Source organism: Pangasianodon hypophthalmus, chromosome 2 (genome assembly GCF_027358585.1).
Source record: "Pangasianodon hypophthalmus isolate fPanHyp1 chromosome 2, fPanHyp1.pri, whole genome shotgun sequence".
Classification (NCBI taxonomy): domain Eukaryota; kingdom Metazoa; phylum Chordata; class Actinopteri; order Siluriformes; family Pangasiidae; genus Pangasianodon; species Pangasianodon hypophthalmus.
In genome coordinates this window covers 34591418-34606260 of record NC_069711.1, presented here as the reverse complement: position 1 = coordinate 34606260, position 14843 = coordinate 34591418, and the positions used below count along the sequence as shown (strand labels likewise).

The 14843-nt window shown below is 39.5% G+C and overlaps 2 protein-coding genes across 3 annotated transcripts in view; both read right to left on the bottom strand.

The window, feature by feature from the left end:
* rhot1b (ras homolog family member T1) overlaps window positions 1-7434 on the bottom strand; it is a 31841-nt gene extending 24407 nt beyond the window's left edge. Inside the window, exons 1-6 of one of the 2 annotated variants that reach the window (XM_034310514.2) lie at window positions 7264-7434; window positions 5275-5333; window positions 5093-5174; window positions 4966-5009; window positions 4824-4877; window positions 2812-2864 (exon numbers count right to left, since the gene is read on the bottom strand). In XM_034310514.2, coding sequence (XP_034166405.1) covers window positions 2812-2864; window positions 4824-4877; window positions 4966-5009; window positions 5093-5174; window positions 5275-5333; window positions 7264-7300 — 329 coding nt within the window. In that variant the 5' untranslated portion in view covers window positions 7301-7434. The remainder of the gene's footprint in view (window positions 1-2811; window positions 2865-4823; window positions 4878-4965; window positions 5010-5092; window positions 5175-5274; window positions 5334-7263) is intronic. The other variant, XM_034310507.2, reaches the window with a different exon arrangement.
* Window positions 7435-8039: 605 nt separating this feature from the next.
* Window positions 8040-14781, bottom strand: LOC113523660 (E3 ubiquitin-protein ligase RNF135). The gene is made up of 5 exons (XM_034309883.2): window positions 14432-14781; window positions 10818-10904; window positions 9403-9552; window positions 9074-9179; window positions 8040-8811 (listed from the first exon to the last, which is right to left on the bottom strand). Exons 1-5 carry the CDS (start codon window positions 14747-14749, stop codon window positions 8282-8284), a joined length of 1191 nt encoding a protein of 396 aa, XP_034165774.2. The 5' UTR covers window positions 14750-14781; the 3' UTR covers window positions 8040-8281.
* Between the last annotated feature and the right edge of the window lie 62 nt (window positions 14782-14843).

Genomic DNA, 14843 nt, shown 5'->3' with positions numbered 1-14843 from the left:
TACTGAGTGTACTTTACCGAGTGTACTTTACCGAGTGTACTTTCCTGAGTGTACTTTCCTGAGTGTACTTTACCGAGTGTACTTTACCGAGTGTACTTTCCTGAGTGTACTTTACCGAGTGTACTTTCCTGAGTGTACTTTACTGAGTGTACTTTACCGAGTGTACTTTACCGTGTGTACTTTACCGTGTGTACTTTACCGAGTGTACTTTACCGAGTATACTTTACCGAGTGTACTTTACTGAGTATACTTTACTGAGTATACTTTACTGAGTGTACTTTACTGAGTGTACTTTACTGAGTGTACTTTACTGAGTATACTTTACTGAGTGTACTTTACTGAGTATACTTTACTGAGTGTACTTTACTGAGTGTACTTTACTGAGTGTACTTTACCGAGTATACTTTACTGAGTGTACTTTACCGAGTGTACTTTACTGAGTGTACTTTACTGAGTATACTTTACTGAGTGTACTTTACTGAGTGTACTTTACCGAGTGTACTTTACCGAGTGTACTTTACCGTGTGTACTTTACTGAGTGTACTTTACCGAGTGTACTTTACCGAGTGTACTTTACCGAGTGTACTTTCCTGAGTGTACTTTACCGAGTGTACTTTACCGAGTGTACTTTACCGAGTGTACTTTCCTGAGTGTACTTTACCGAGTGTACTTTCCTGAGTGTACTTTACTGAGTGTACTTTACCGAGTGTACTTTACCGAGTATACTTTACTGAGTGTACTTTACTGAGTATACTTTACTGAGTATACTTTACTGAGTGTACTTTCCTGAGTGTACTTTACCGAGTGTACTTTACCGAGTGTACTTTACCGAGTGTACTTTCCTGAGTGTACTTTACCGAGTGTACTTTCCTGAGTGTACTTTACCGTGTGTACTTTACCGAGTGTACCTTACCGAGTATACTTTACTGAGTGTACTTTACTGAGTATACTTTACTGAGTGTACTTTACTGAGTGTACTTTACTGAGTATACTTTACTGAGTGTACTTTACTGAGTGTACTTTACTGAGTATACTTTACTGAGTATACTTTACTGAGTGTACTTTACTAAGTGTACTTTATTGAGTGAACTTTACCGAGTATACTTTACCGAGTGTACTTTACCGAGTGTACTTTACCGAGTGTACTTTACCGAGTGTACTTTACCGAGTGTACTTTACCGTGTGTACTTTACCGTGTGTACTTTACCGAGTGTACTTTACCGAGTATACTTTACTGAGTGTACTTTACTGAGTATACTTTACTGAGTGAACTTTACTGAGTGTACTTTACTGAGTGAACTTTACTGAGTATACTTTACTGAGTATACTTTACTGAGTGTACTTTCCTGAGTGTACTTTACTGAGTGTACTTTACTGAGTGTACTTTACTGAGTGTACTTTACCGAGTGTACTTTACCGTGTGTACTTTTCTGAGTGTACTTTACTGAGTGTACTTTACTGAGTGTACTTTACTGAGTGTACTTTACCGAGTGTACTTTACCGTGTGTACTTTACTGAGTGTACTTTACCGAGTGTACTTTACCGAGTGTACTTTCCTGAGTGTACTTTCCTGAGTGTACTTTACCGAGTGTACTTTACCGAGTGTACTTTCCTGAGTGTACTTTACCGAGTGTACTTTCCTGAGTGTACTTTACTGAGTGTACTTTACCGAGTGTACTTTACCGTGTGTACTTTACCGTGTGTACTTTACCGAGTGTACTTTACCGAGTATACTTTACTGAGTGTACTTTACTGAGTATACTTTACTGAGTATACTTTACTGAGTGTACTTTACTGAGTGTACTTTACTGAGTGTACTTTACTGAGTATACTTTACTGAGTGTACTTTACTGAGTATACTTTACTGAGTGTACTTTACTGAGTGTACTTTACTGAGTATACTTTACTGAGTGAACTTTACTGAGTGTACTTTACTGAGTGTACTTTACTGAGTATACTTTACTGAGTGAACTTTACCGAGTGTACTTTACCGAGTGTACTTTACCGAGTGTACTTTACCGAGTATACTTTACTGAGTGTACTTTACTGAGTGTACTTTACTGAGTGTACTTTACTGAGTATACTTTACCGAGTGTACTTTACCGTGTGTACTTTTCTGAGTGTACTTTACCGAGTGTACTTTACTGAGTGTACTTTACTGAGTGTACTTTACCGAGTGTACTTTACCGTGTGTACTTTACCGAGTGTACTTTACCGAGTGTACTTTACCGAGTGTACTTTCCTGAGTGAACTTTACTGAGTGTACTTTACTGAGTGTACTTTACTGAGTGTACTTTACCGAGTATACTTTACCGAGTGAACTTTACTGAGTATACTTTACTGAGTGTACTTTACTGAGTGTACTTTATTGAGTGAACTTTACTGAGTGTACTTTACTGAGTGTACTTTACTGAGTGTACTTTACTGAGTGTACTTTATTGAGTGAACTTTACTGAGTGTACTTTACTGAGTGTACTTTACTGAGTGTACTTTACTGAGTGAACTTTACTGAGTGTACTTTACTGAGTGAACTTTACTGAGTGTACTTTACTGAGTGTACTTTACTGAGTGTAATATTTTGTAAACGAGAGGCTCAGATCTCAGCTCTGGAGTGCGAGAGGATCAAAACCTGTTTAATCCGTTTATGTGGAACGTCCGCTGTACGAGTCCCTGTGAACGAGCTGTTGCTATAGAAACCATAGCATATTAAACCTGCGCTACTGTCAGAGCTGCTGTTACAGAGAATTAATCAACACCTTCGGACCAATCACAATCCAGAACTCAGCAGCAGAGTGTGTGTTGCTCTCTGACCTGCTGTCTTTATCCGTCCTCTCGTTGATCAGAGGGATCCAGTGACTCGTCACCTGAGGAGAGAAACCATCACGTGTTAGAACTCCTGATGTTAAATCTGTGTTATGATAAAGTACCTGAGATTTTCTCCACATCACACGCTCCTTTAAAAGTCAGGAAACAGTCCTACAGTCCCTCGGGGTCTCCACGTCTCCAGGGTCTTAGTTACTCTCACTGAAAATGTCTTGGAAGCATTCGTCTCTTTCCAAAAAATTTCCATAGCACCTTATTTTCCCAGAGTTCTGTGTTTTGAGGTTCTATGTCCCAGATATAAATACATTTTATATATATTTTTATATTTTTAAAAAGCAGCTAAATGCATTTGAAAACACTATTTTAAAAAATAATTTCTTCTGTTATAATTTTTAATTTCATTTTATTAATTATTCTACATATTTTATTATTATTTATTGCTGCTCATATTATGTCCCTAATCAGTTGTTATTATTTTCTTTTTTTATTGTCTTTTTTAATTTCCTTGTAAATCACTTTGAGCTGCATTTTATCTATAATATGTAATAAAGATTATTATTATTATTATTGCTGTTGTTGTTGTTGTTATACTACTACTCCTAATAATAATAATAATAATAATAATAATAATGCTGTCATCAGAAAGGCGCAGGAACAGCTACACTTCCTCAGAGTGCTCAGGAAAAACAGCCTGGAGTGCAAGCTGCTGATGATCTTTTACCGCTCCTCCATCGAAAGTGTGCTAGTATCCAGCATTTCCGTGGTTCTCCAGTTGCACTGCAGCAGATAAGAGAGCCGTCCAAAAGATAATCAACAATCACAATAATCACAGCCTAAAATAATCACTGGCTGCTCACTGCCCTCCCTGGAAGACATTTCCTGCTCCTGCTATCTCACTAGGGCCAAAAACCTCATCGAGGACACGTCACACCCAGACAAACACCCTCAGGCAGGCGCTACAGATCCTGAAGAACAAGCACCACTCGCTTTCAGGACAGTTTTTCCCCAAATGCTATCAGGACTATAAACTCACAAATGCACTAAATGTAAAATATCAATGTACAGTACTCCCTCTGATCACTGTGTCCAACTCCAGTGACTTATTTCAACCATCTCTTCTTCTGTCTACACTTGCTGTTTAATATCATATGTAGCATGTCAGTGTGCAATACTATCACCTGATCACTTTATTTATCAGGACTCTAAACTCTCAATGCACTAAATGTAGAAAGTAAATGTGCAGTTACTGTCTCTGCTCACTTCCTCAACTACAGTCACTTATTCCATTTCAGTCTGTACTTCTGTGTGTCTATAATAAACTGTTTACACCAGTGTAGAGGTTAATGTGCAATTCTATCTATTTACTACTGTTTATACATACTGTTTATATTTATATTTACTACTGTTTATACTGTACATACTGCACTTGCTGCTTTTTGCACTACTGATTAGATGCTTAACTGCATTTCGTTACTCTGTATTTATACATGTGTAATGACAATAAAGTTGAATCTAATCTAATCTATCACTGCTCACTTATTCAGAACGTTCTGAATGTTCAATGTGCAATATTCTGACTTTATTATACTAATATTATACTTTATTCTATACTGTACACCTGCTGTACATACATACATACTCTTATACTATACAGTATACTCACTTTATACTCTTATTTATTGTCTAATGTTATATGCTTGTTTTTATAACACCAGTCAGAAGCAGTGATACTAATGTCGTTGTATACAGAGATATACAATGACAATAAAGGCTTTCATTTCATTTAATAATAATAATAATGATAATAATAATAGATTTATAGATTTATTTTATCCTGTGTTGCCAGGGCTCTACATTTCCTTGATGCAATAACATGATGATTTCTATGTTTTATGCCCTCAGGTGACTTTAGCAACTCTTTCACAAGTTCCCCTAAAGACTTTATTACATTATTAATTACACCATTTCTGAGAGGAACCTGAAACATCACAGTGACTCACTTTCTCAAGCGACTTCCTGTTATTGACGGCGTACACGATGCATATAACATTTGCCTGCAAAGAGAGACAGATGTGTATAAATAAGCACCACGGGGACAAACCTCAGTGCATTCAGTGCATTTATGATTTATGCAAATTATACCTTAGAGATCTCCTGATAAAGCTGCTCGTCTGTCTGTTCAGCTTCTGGGAACATTTAAAACGCATTCATTCACTTTAAGGTCGTATGTCATGTGACAGGAAGTGCTCTTAATCTGGTCGTTCACTACCTGAGTAGTCCACTATGTGTGTAGGGACTCTCTCGGGCGTGACGTCAGCGGGAATAGTGATCTCCTCCACTTTGTAGGGAACCTAAAGAGACACAAACACAAACACAAACACATCAAATCAGCCACAAAAACAGCGGAGTGAGAAAATATACAAAAAAAAAATGAAATATGAGTCGACCTACAACATCAGGAAACTCCTCGCTGACCAGAGACATGATCAGAGACGTCTTCCCCACTTTGGCTGTTCACACACACACACACACACACACACACACACACACACACACAGACATACGTTAAAGATTTTATAACTAATCTATACGTATATGTGGCTTTTGTCTGTGCAGCATTACTGCGCTGGAACGTGTGGAAGTGAGTTTTATTCACTCTTACAGTATATTCAATATTTTTCTGATGATTCAAATTGCTGTAAAATGTGCTTAAGAAATTAATTTAAATGTTTTAAATGTTTTCAAGTTCATTTGGACTCTAAACACTCAATATCTTTATAAGAAAAGAAAATATTTAAATTATAATAATTAAAAAAAAAAAACATTGCAATATATTATTAGCATAATGAAGATTTTCTATTCATTTGGTGCATTTTTAAAAGATTTTTTTAAAAAACAAGATCCACAAAAAATATCTTTTTACTTGGACAAATTCAAATAAAACATGTATTATCAATGTCTCTATTTTTATTTTTCTAAATTTTTATATTTTTATATTTATGCTCATAGTTTTCATAGCTTTATAGATTCTTTATATTTATAACTTTCTTTTCTCTTTTACTTTATTATCGTACCTTACAATGTTTACCTTATTGATATTATTTTTATTTCTTGTATTTTACTGTTATTACTAAGCACCAGTACACCAAGACAAGTTCCTCGTACATGTAAACACACGGTACTCGGCAATAACGGGGATTCTGATACAGATTTTACATTACATTTTATTATTATAACTAATTATTATAACAGCTTCCTTTTTTCTTATGATATTTGCCTAAAAGCAATATTACGAATAATATTAGCAGTAAAACTGAGTACTTCTGCATAAAGTATTTACACCCTGCACTAACACACTGATGAGTCAAATGAGGTGTGAAATGAGAAAAATCAGAAAACTGAATTAAACTGTGGGCTAAATTCTGGTGTGTGTTTCCTAATCGACAGGCTTCAGAAGATCAGAGAAGTGCTTCATTAAGCAGTTTGGAAATGTCACATGCCACGCGCCTCTGCAACAACTGATAAGTCGACCAAATTACACACTAACAGACTGTACTAGATTTAATCTGTGTGTGGAAAACCAGATAACGTGTTCTTCTGGTTAAAATCGCTGAGGTTTGCAGCTAGTAATCCTGACACGAACGGAGCCCGGATGCCCTGGTGGTGGTAGCATCGTGTTGCTTTTCGTCAGCAGGGAAGACAAGATGGAGTGGATGGAGCCAAATACAAGGAAATCCTTGTATAGAAGAAATCCTGATCCAGAACGCGAGAGACGTTAAACAGGGGCAGAGCTGTACTTTTTTAGACTTTACTCATAAAGCATTCTGAGCTCCTCCCATCCTGCACCACACCCCTGAGAGAACGGAGTCTTTCCTTGCTAGAATTTCAGCATTAGAAGATCTAACTGGGGTTTAAAATCATCTGACATAAAATGCAACTTCTTGTCCTAAAATCCTATAACACAAATAGTTTTTTCTTTTAACTATAAGGATGACATGCCATGCATCTTCACTGTGATATTCAGCTACACACACACACACACACACACACACTCATGACATCACTAGATGTCAGATGATGTTCAGATCCTTCAGGAAATAATTTCATTGAATTATAATATGTATTTATATATCACATGGCAGCACTCTTTCTCACACATTAACAAGAGTCTATACAGAGAGATGTTTATGTCATATATAAATTAGAAAGTGCTTGGAAACCTGAGGCCATGACATGTCTAGCCTGCCTTCCTTTACCCCTCTGCTCTGCATATGAAGCGCTATAAAGCCTAATAACGCACGGTGTTACTGTATATATGACCTTCTTAGAGCTGTAGTATATTTTCAGAAAGGATTTTCAGGGATCACTGCTGAGTCCAGGAAAGTAGGTCGAATTTATTTTAGTCAGTCAGATGATAAAAGACAGAAACAGATGACTCACGCTCTCCGACGAGTAAAATCCGCACGTCTTTCCTCATCTTTCCTAATTTCTAATCTCAGATGTCATGTAGCAGAGTCTCTATAATACTGAGGATATTATTACAGCTCAGACATCACGCATGCGCATAAGCCAAAATATCCTTAGAGGTGATTTAACTTAAATCCATCCTCTTTATCAAAGATTTTCAGGCCATATACACATTTATATATATAGATATATTTAGATATATATTTTTAGATGAAATATAAATGTGATTTTGCATTATATGTTGTGAAACATCGCCGGTTTATTCATTCGCTCGCCGGGTAGCGCACTTCCGGGTTTTTAAACGTTACGTGTTTACGTACGCGCCTACGTCATCACGCCACGTCCACTGATTGAACAGCTCAACTGTTTCCTTAACGTTATCAAAAGTATGATTTTTATTTTTGTTTAATTCGACTCAAGAAACACAAAAGACAAACAATTGACTTTATTTTTGCTTTACTTTAAATGTTGATTTTTGGTTTTTTTTACATTTTCTGACATGAAGAAATTTAATTAATGAAAGAATAAAATGAAAGTTTATTCTTTTGATTTATAACAAACAAAATACACAAAAATGTTTAAGAAAAAAATGTACAATTATACGCGCAATAACCTCAAAAAAATCTGATTTTTAAACTGGAATAAAGCAGTTACGCATGCAGTGTGAATGTTTAATATGTATATGATAAATACATAGGAAGAAAATCATTTAATAACTTTTTCTTAAAATATGTAAAATACTAAAGAAATGTTTAGAAAATCCATTTAAAAAAAGTAAGTGTCTGATTTATAGTTTGTACATTAAAAAAACACATTTGTGATCATTTTCATACATGACAATCATCATGTATTTGATAAATAATATATTTTAATATGGTCCACACACAATATACATTAAAAAGTACAACTACCAGCAAAGAGTTGAGGCTATTTTGTGTCTTTTTCATCCTCAGTGTGGATGATTTCAGAACGAGACAGAGTGAGACCAGAGTCAGGGACTGGGGAAGGACAGGGCGTTTCCTGGTTTTGTCCCAAACAGCCAGAACACGGGTCTAACGGGGGCTCTGAACTCCACCCGGACGTCGTACAGCTCATCTTCTCCATCCGCTCCACTCCAGAAGGAGAGATGTCCAGCGTCCATGTCCAGCAGGACTCTGAGTCTGCTCGGGTGTGTGTGTTTCAGCGGCGTCTCTGTGCCGTCGTGCCAGGCGCTGAACCTGCCGCTGCTCCACTCGATACACCAGGACGATTTACTCCTCCCGAGCCGCTCTTCTTGTCCCAGGTGGGCGTACGCCACTCCGACCGCCCAGCCACTGCACGCGCTCGTCTCTGTATCCCAATAGTGCCTCCCTGCGGTGAACTCCTGCTCCGCCATCCACTGACACGCCTCGAAACGGCAGCGCTGCGTCCTCAGAGACAGACACGACCTCACCTCCATCCTCCGTCTCTGAGCGAGGAAAGCCAAGCGCCGATGACCCAGCTGGTGTAAGAAGGACAGCGAGACGAACTCAGCGCTAAGAGCTGTGGGTGGAGAAATAGGAGCTGACATTAAAGCTGCAATAAGTGATATGTTTAAGCCGCTCTATTGCCTGTGAGCGAAAAGAAAAGAGCTGAAAATAAAATATTTATATGAAACAATCGGCTGTGAGCAGAGAGAAAGTAGCCATAATTAAAGGTGCAATAAATGATATGTTTATGCTGCTCTATTGGTGAGGTCAAAGGAGCTGATATTAAAGGTGCGATAAGTAATATATTTATACTATTCTACAGGCGGCTTGTTTACCTGCAGCTGCAGACGTTCCACCTTTGGAAGATCCTCTGAGAGAGTCTGGATCCTCAGACACACTCGCTCTGTTCTCCTCTGAACCAGACTCCGAGTTCTTAACAACCTGAAAGTAAAAACCAGAGCGTGACACTCAGGGTGTCGAAGCACATGGTGTGATAATTCACATCTCTGATTGGAAATGATGTAGCTAATGATGAGACAGACTTCCATTAGTTGTTAGTTTGCCTCGTTGCATCGAACCCGTCTCGGGCTGATCGGCTACGTTTGATGTACGCAGGGAAAATAAAGTACATTTAATTTTTCACTAAACTGTTCCTTTAACACACCTCATCAGTCTGAGTAGCTGACGGAGGACTCGGGCTGTTCTCGGCACTCTGACTTCCTCCTTCACAGTCCAGCGAGGAACTCAACACCTCCACTGATGAAGATGATGACTCATAAGTCCTGATATTGTCTCTGAGGGAACAGCTCCCATTCTGCATGGAATACAGAAGAGCTGAAGACATGTTTATGCTTCATATACGTAGAGAACCACAGCATCCTATCTGTAACGTGTCCTTTCTGTAACGTGTCCTTTTTGTAACGTGTCTTTTCTGTAACGTGTCCTATCTGTAACGTGTCCTTTTTGTAACGTGTCTTTTCTGTAACGTGTCTTTTCTGTAACGTGTCCTTTCTGTAACGTGTCCTTTTTGTAACGTGTCCTATCTGTAAAGTGTCCTTTCTGTAACGTGTCCTATCTGTAACGTGTCCTTTCTGTAACGTGTCCTATCTGTAACGTGTCTTTTCTGTAACGTGTCCTTTCTGTAACGTGTCCTATCTGTAACGTGTCCTTTCTGTAACGTGTCTTTTCTGTAACGTGTCCTTTTTGTAACGTGTCTTTTCTGTAACGTGTCTTTTCTGTAACGTGTCCTATCTGTAACGTGTCCTTTCTGTAACGTGTCCTTTTTGTAACGTGTCCTATCTGTAAAGTGTCCTTTCTGTAACGTGTCCTATCTGTAACGTGTCTTTTCTGTAACGTGTCTTTTCTGTAACGTGTCCTATCTGTAACGTGTCTTTTCTGTAACGTGTCCTATCTCTAACGTGTCCTTTCTGTAACGTGTCCTATCTGTAACGTGTCCTTTCTGTAACGTGTCTTTTCTGTAACGTGTCCTTTCTGTAACGTGTCCTATCTCTAACGTGTCCTTTCTGTAACGTGTCCTATCTGTAACGTGTCCTTTCTGTAACGTGTCTTTTCTGTAACGTGTCCTTTCTGTAACGTGTCTTTTCTGTAACGTGTCCTTTTTGTAACGTGTCTTTTCTGTAACGTGTCTTTTCTGTAACATGTCCTATCTGTAACGTGTCCTTTCTGTAACGTGTCCTTTTTGTAACGTGTCCTATCTGTAAAGTGTCCTTTCTGTAACGTGTCCTATCTGTAACGTGTCTTTTCTGTAATGTGTCTTTTCTGTAACGTGTCCTATCTGTAACGTGTCTTTTCTGTAACGTGTCCTATCTGTAACGTGTCTTTTCTGTAACGTGTCTTTTCTGTAACGTGTCCTATCTCTAACGTGTCCTTTCTGTAACGTGTCCTATATGTAACGTGTCTTTTCTGTAACGTGTCCTTTCTGTAACGTGTCCTTTCTGTAACGTGTCTTTTCTGTAACGTGTCCTTTCTGTAACGTGTCCTGTCTGTAACGTGTCCTATCTGTAACGTGTCTTTTCTGTAACGTGTCTTTTCTGTAACGTGTCTTTTCTCGTGTCCTACCTGAACAACAGAATGAAATTCTGCTTGCAGCATTTCAATCTTTTTCATCTCCTGCTTCAAGAAGTCCAGTTTTCTCTGTAAAGCATCCTGAAGAAGAACATCAGTGAAAAATGAGGCTACATGAGATGAGTGAATATGATTTAGATCCTTTAAGATCCTTTTTGATCCTTTAAGATTGTTGTCCTACTGCACATTTAAGATCCTTATTGTGATCTTACCCTTATTGTGATCCTTATTAAGATCCTTATTACTGCACTTTTAAGATGATTGCTGCCCCCCTACTGCACCTTTAAGATCCTTTTTGTCCCCTACTGCACCTTTAAGATCCTTTTTGTCCCCTACTGCACCTTTAAGATCCTTTTTGTCCCCTACTGCACCTTTAAGATGATTACTTTCCTCTACTGCACATTTAAGATCATTACAGCTCTTGTACTGCACCTTTAAGATCAATACTGCCCCCTACTGCACCTTTAAGATCAATACTGCCCCCCTACTGCACCTTTAAGATCAATACTGCCCCCTACTGCACCTTTAAGAGCAATACTGCCCCCTACTGCACCTTTAAGACCAATACTGCCCCCTACTGCACCTTTAAGATCAATACTGTCCCCCTACTGCACCTTTAAGACCAATACTGCCCCCTACTGCACCTTTAAGATCAATACTGCCCCCCTACTGCACCTTTAAGAGCAATACTGCCCCCTACTGCACCTTTAAGACCAATACTGCCCCCTACTGCACCTTTAAGAGCAATACTGCCCCCCTACTGCACCTTTAAGACCAATACTGCCCCCTACTGCACCTTTAAGAGCAATACTGCCCCCCTACTGCACCTTTAAGATCAATACTGCCCCCTACTGCACCTTTAAGATCAATACTGCCCCCCTACTGCACCTTTAAGAGCAATACTGCCCCCTACTGCACCTTTAAGAGCAATACTGCCCCCCTACTGCACCTTTAAGACCAATACTGCCCCCTACTGCACCTTTAAGACCAATACTGCCCCCTACTGCACCTTTAAGACCAATACTGCCCCCTACTGCACCTTTAAGAGCAATACTGCCCCCCTACTGCACCTTTAAGAGCAATACTGCCCCCCTACTGCACCTTTAAGATCAATACTGCCCCCCTACTGCACCTTTAAGATCAATACTGCCCCCCTACTGCACCTTTGAGATCAATACTGCCCCCTACTGCACCTTTAAGAGCAATACTGCCCCCTACTGCACATTTAAGAGCAATACTGCCCCCCTACTGCACCTTTAAGACCAATACTGCCCCCTACTGCACCTTTAAGATCAATACTGCCCCCCTACTGCACCTTTAAGATCAATACTGCCCCCCTACTGCACCTTTAAGATCAATACTGCCCCCTACTGCACCTTTAAGATCAATACTGTCCCCCTACTGCACCTTTAAGATCCTTATTGTGATCTTACCCTTATTGTGATCCTTATTAAGATCCTTATTACTGCACTTTTAAGATGATTGCTGCCCCCCTACTGCACCTTTAAGATCCTTTTTGTCCCCTACTGCACCTTTAAGATCCTTTTTGTCCCCTACTGCACCTTTAAGATGATTACTTTCCTCTACTGCACATTTAAGATCATTACAGCTCTTGTACTGCACCTTTAAGATGATTACTTTCCTCTACTGCACATTTAAGATCATTACAGCTCTTGTACTGCACCTTTAAGATCAATACTGCCCCCTACTGCACCTTTAAGAGCAATACTGCCCCCCTACTGCACATTTAAGAGCAATACTGCCCCCTACTGCACCTTTAAGAGCAATACTGCCCCCCTACTGCACCTTTAAGAGCAATACTGCCCCCCTACTGCACCTTTAAGAGCAATACTGCCCCCTACTGCACCTTTAAGAGCAATACTGCCCCCCTACTGCACCTTTAAGAGCAATACTGCCCCCTACTGCACATTTAAGAGCAATACTGCCCCCTACTGCACCTTTAAGAGCAATACTGCCCCCTACTGCACCTTTAAGAGCAATACTGCCCCCCTACTGCACCTTTAAGAGCAATACTGCCCCCCTACTGCACCTTTAAGATCAATACTGCCCCCCTACTGCATTTAAGATCCTTATTGTGATCTTACCCTTATTGTGATCCTTATTAAGATCCTTATTACTGCACTTTTAAGATGATTGCTGCCCCCCTACTGCACCTTTAAGATCCTTTTTGTCCCCTACTGCACCTTTAAGATCCTTTTTGTCCCCTACTGCACCTTTAAGATGATTACTTTCCTCTACTGCACATTTAAGATCATTACAGCTCTTGTACTGCACCTTTAAGATGATTACTTTCCTCTACTGCACATTTAAGATCATTACAGCTCTTGTACTGCACCTTTAAGATCAATACTGCCCCCTACTGCACCTTTAAGAGCAATACTGCCCCCCTACTGCACATTTAAGAGCAATACTGCCCCCTACTGCACCTTTAAGAGCAATACTGCCCCCCTACTGCACCTTTAAGAGCAATACTGCCCCCCTACTGCACCTTTAAGAGCAATACTGCCCCCTACTGCACCTTTAAGAGCAATACTGCCCCCTACTGCACCTTTAAGAGCAATACTGCCCCCTACTGCACCTTTAAGAGCAATACTGCCCCCCTACTGCACCTTTAAGACCAATACTGCCCCCTACTGCACCTTTAAGACCAATACTGCCCCCTACTGCACATTTAAGAGCAATACTGCCCCCCTACTGCACCTTTAAGAGCAATACTGCCCCCTACTGCACCTTTAAGATCAATACTGCCCCCTACTGCACCTTTAAGAGCAATACTGCCCTCCTACTGCACCTTTAAGATCAATACTGCCCCCTACTGCACCTTTAAGAGCAATACTGCCCCCCTACTGCACCTTTAAGATCAATACTGCCCCCTACTGCACCTTTAAGAGCAATACTGCCCCCCTACTGAACAGCAGTGACAGCAGTAATAGTCTTAAAGGTCTTTTCCTACCTACATTAAGGGGAAAGACCATTACTTCCCTCCACTGCACCTTCAGGATCCTTGAAGAATTTCAATTTTTGAGATTTGTATTTAAGGTTCTAACCTTTTAAAATCGCAAAACTACAACTGGCACAGTTTTATACAGTATTAGAAATGTATGTTATGTTTAAAATGCGTTACTGCTGTGTCTAAAAACAGTTCAGTGTAAGCAGTCAGTTAGATTTAGACGTATAATAGCTAAATAATTAATCATTACAAAACTTCTAACTCCACATTGTAGTTAATCAAAACATCCTAAACATCATTTAAAAAATAATAATTAGAATAAAATTAAAGACCCTATATGTCACAGAGCTTTGTTTTAAATACAGTTTAAAAACTACTACTACTACTACTACTACTAATAATAATAATAATAAGAAGAAGAAGAAGAAGAAGAAGAAGAAGTTATTATTATAAGGTCTGGGAAAAGCCAATAAGACAGTGTCCTAATGAAACTCAGTTCAGTGTGTTATTTTTATGTTAAATATGAATATATATGATTCCAAGCCACTCCATTTCAGTGTTACAGAAGTGAAAGCAGATAGAGAAGGTTAAAGCCCTCAGACCCATCTCTACCTGAGCACCTGAGCATGAACCTCACCTGAGTGAACTTTTCCTCGCTTCCGGTCGGGACCCTGTCCCACATTTCCCGACCCCCCACTTCATGTAACTCCAGAATGGCGCTGATGGTGACATTTTTGCGGAGTTTGCAGTCTGCCCTGAGCTCAGCCCGACACTGAGGACATTTTTTCCTGACATTCCGCTTTAAATGGTCTTTAATGCACTGGAGACAGTAACTGTGTCCGCATGCTAAAGTGACCGGGTCTGTGAACATGTCGAAACAAATCGGACATTTCAGATGATTAGCTATAAATGCCACGATGTCTTCATACGGCGCTGTCATCATCATTTTCATCATCAATCGGAGGAGAAGTTGTTTAAGGAGGGTTTTTACTGAGAATCGAAAGTGAAAGTGCTTTCGATGAGGTACGATGACGCGGAACTAAATACAT

What these genes read in the sequence shown, in the direction of transcription:
- LOC113523660 (XM_034309883.2), bottom strand. Translation starts at nt 14,749, where the DNA reads ATGATGAAAATGATGATGACAGCGCCGTATGAAGACATCGTGGCATTT. An exon ending in GCGAGGAAAAGTTCACTCAG is followed by an intron (nt 10,905 to 14,431) that starts GTGAGGTTCATG and finishes GTTCTTCTTCAG; the next exon opens with GATGCTTTACAGAGAAAACT. An exon ending in TGGAACGTCTGCAGCTGCAG is followed by an intron (nt 8,812 to 9,073) that starts GTAAACAAGCCG and finishes CTCCACCCACAG; the next exon opens with CTCTTAGCGCTGAGTTCGTC.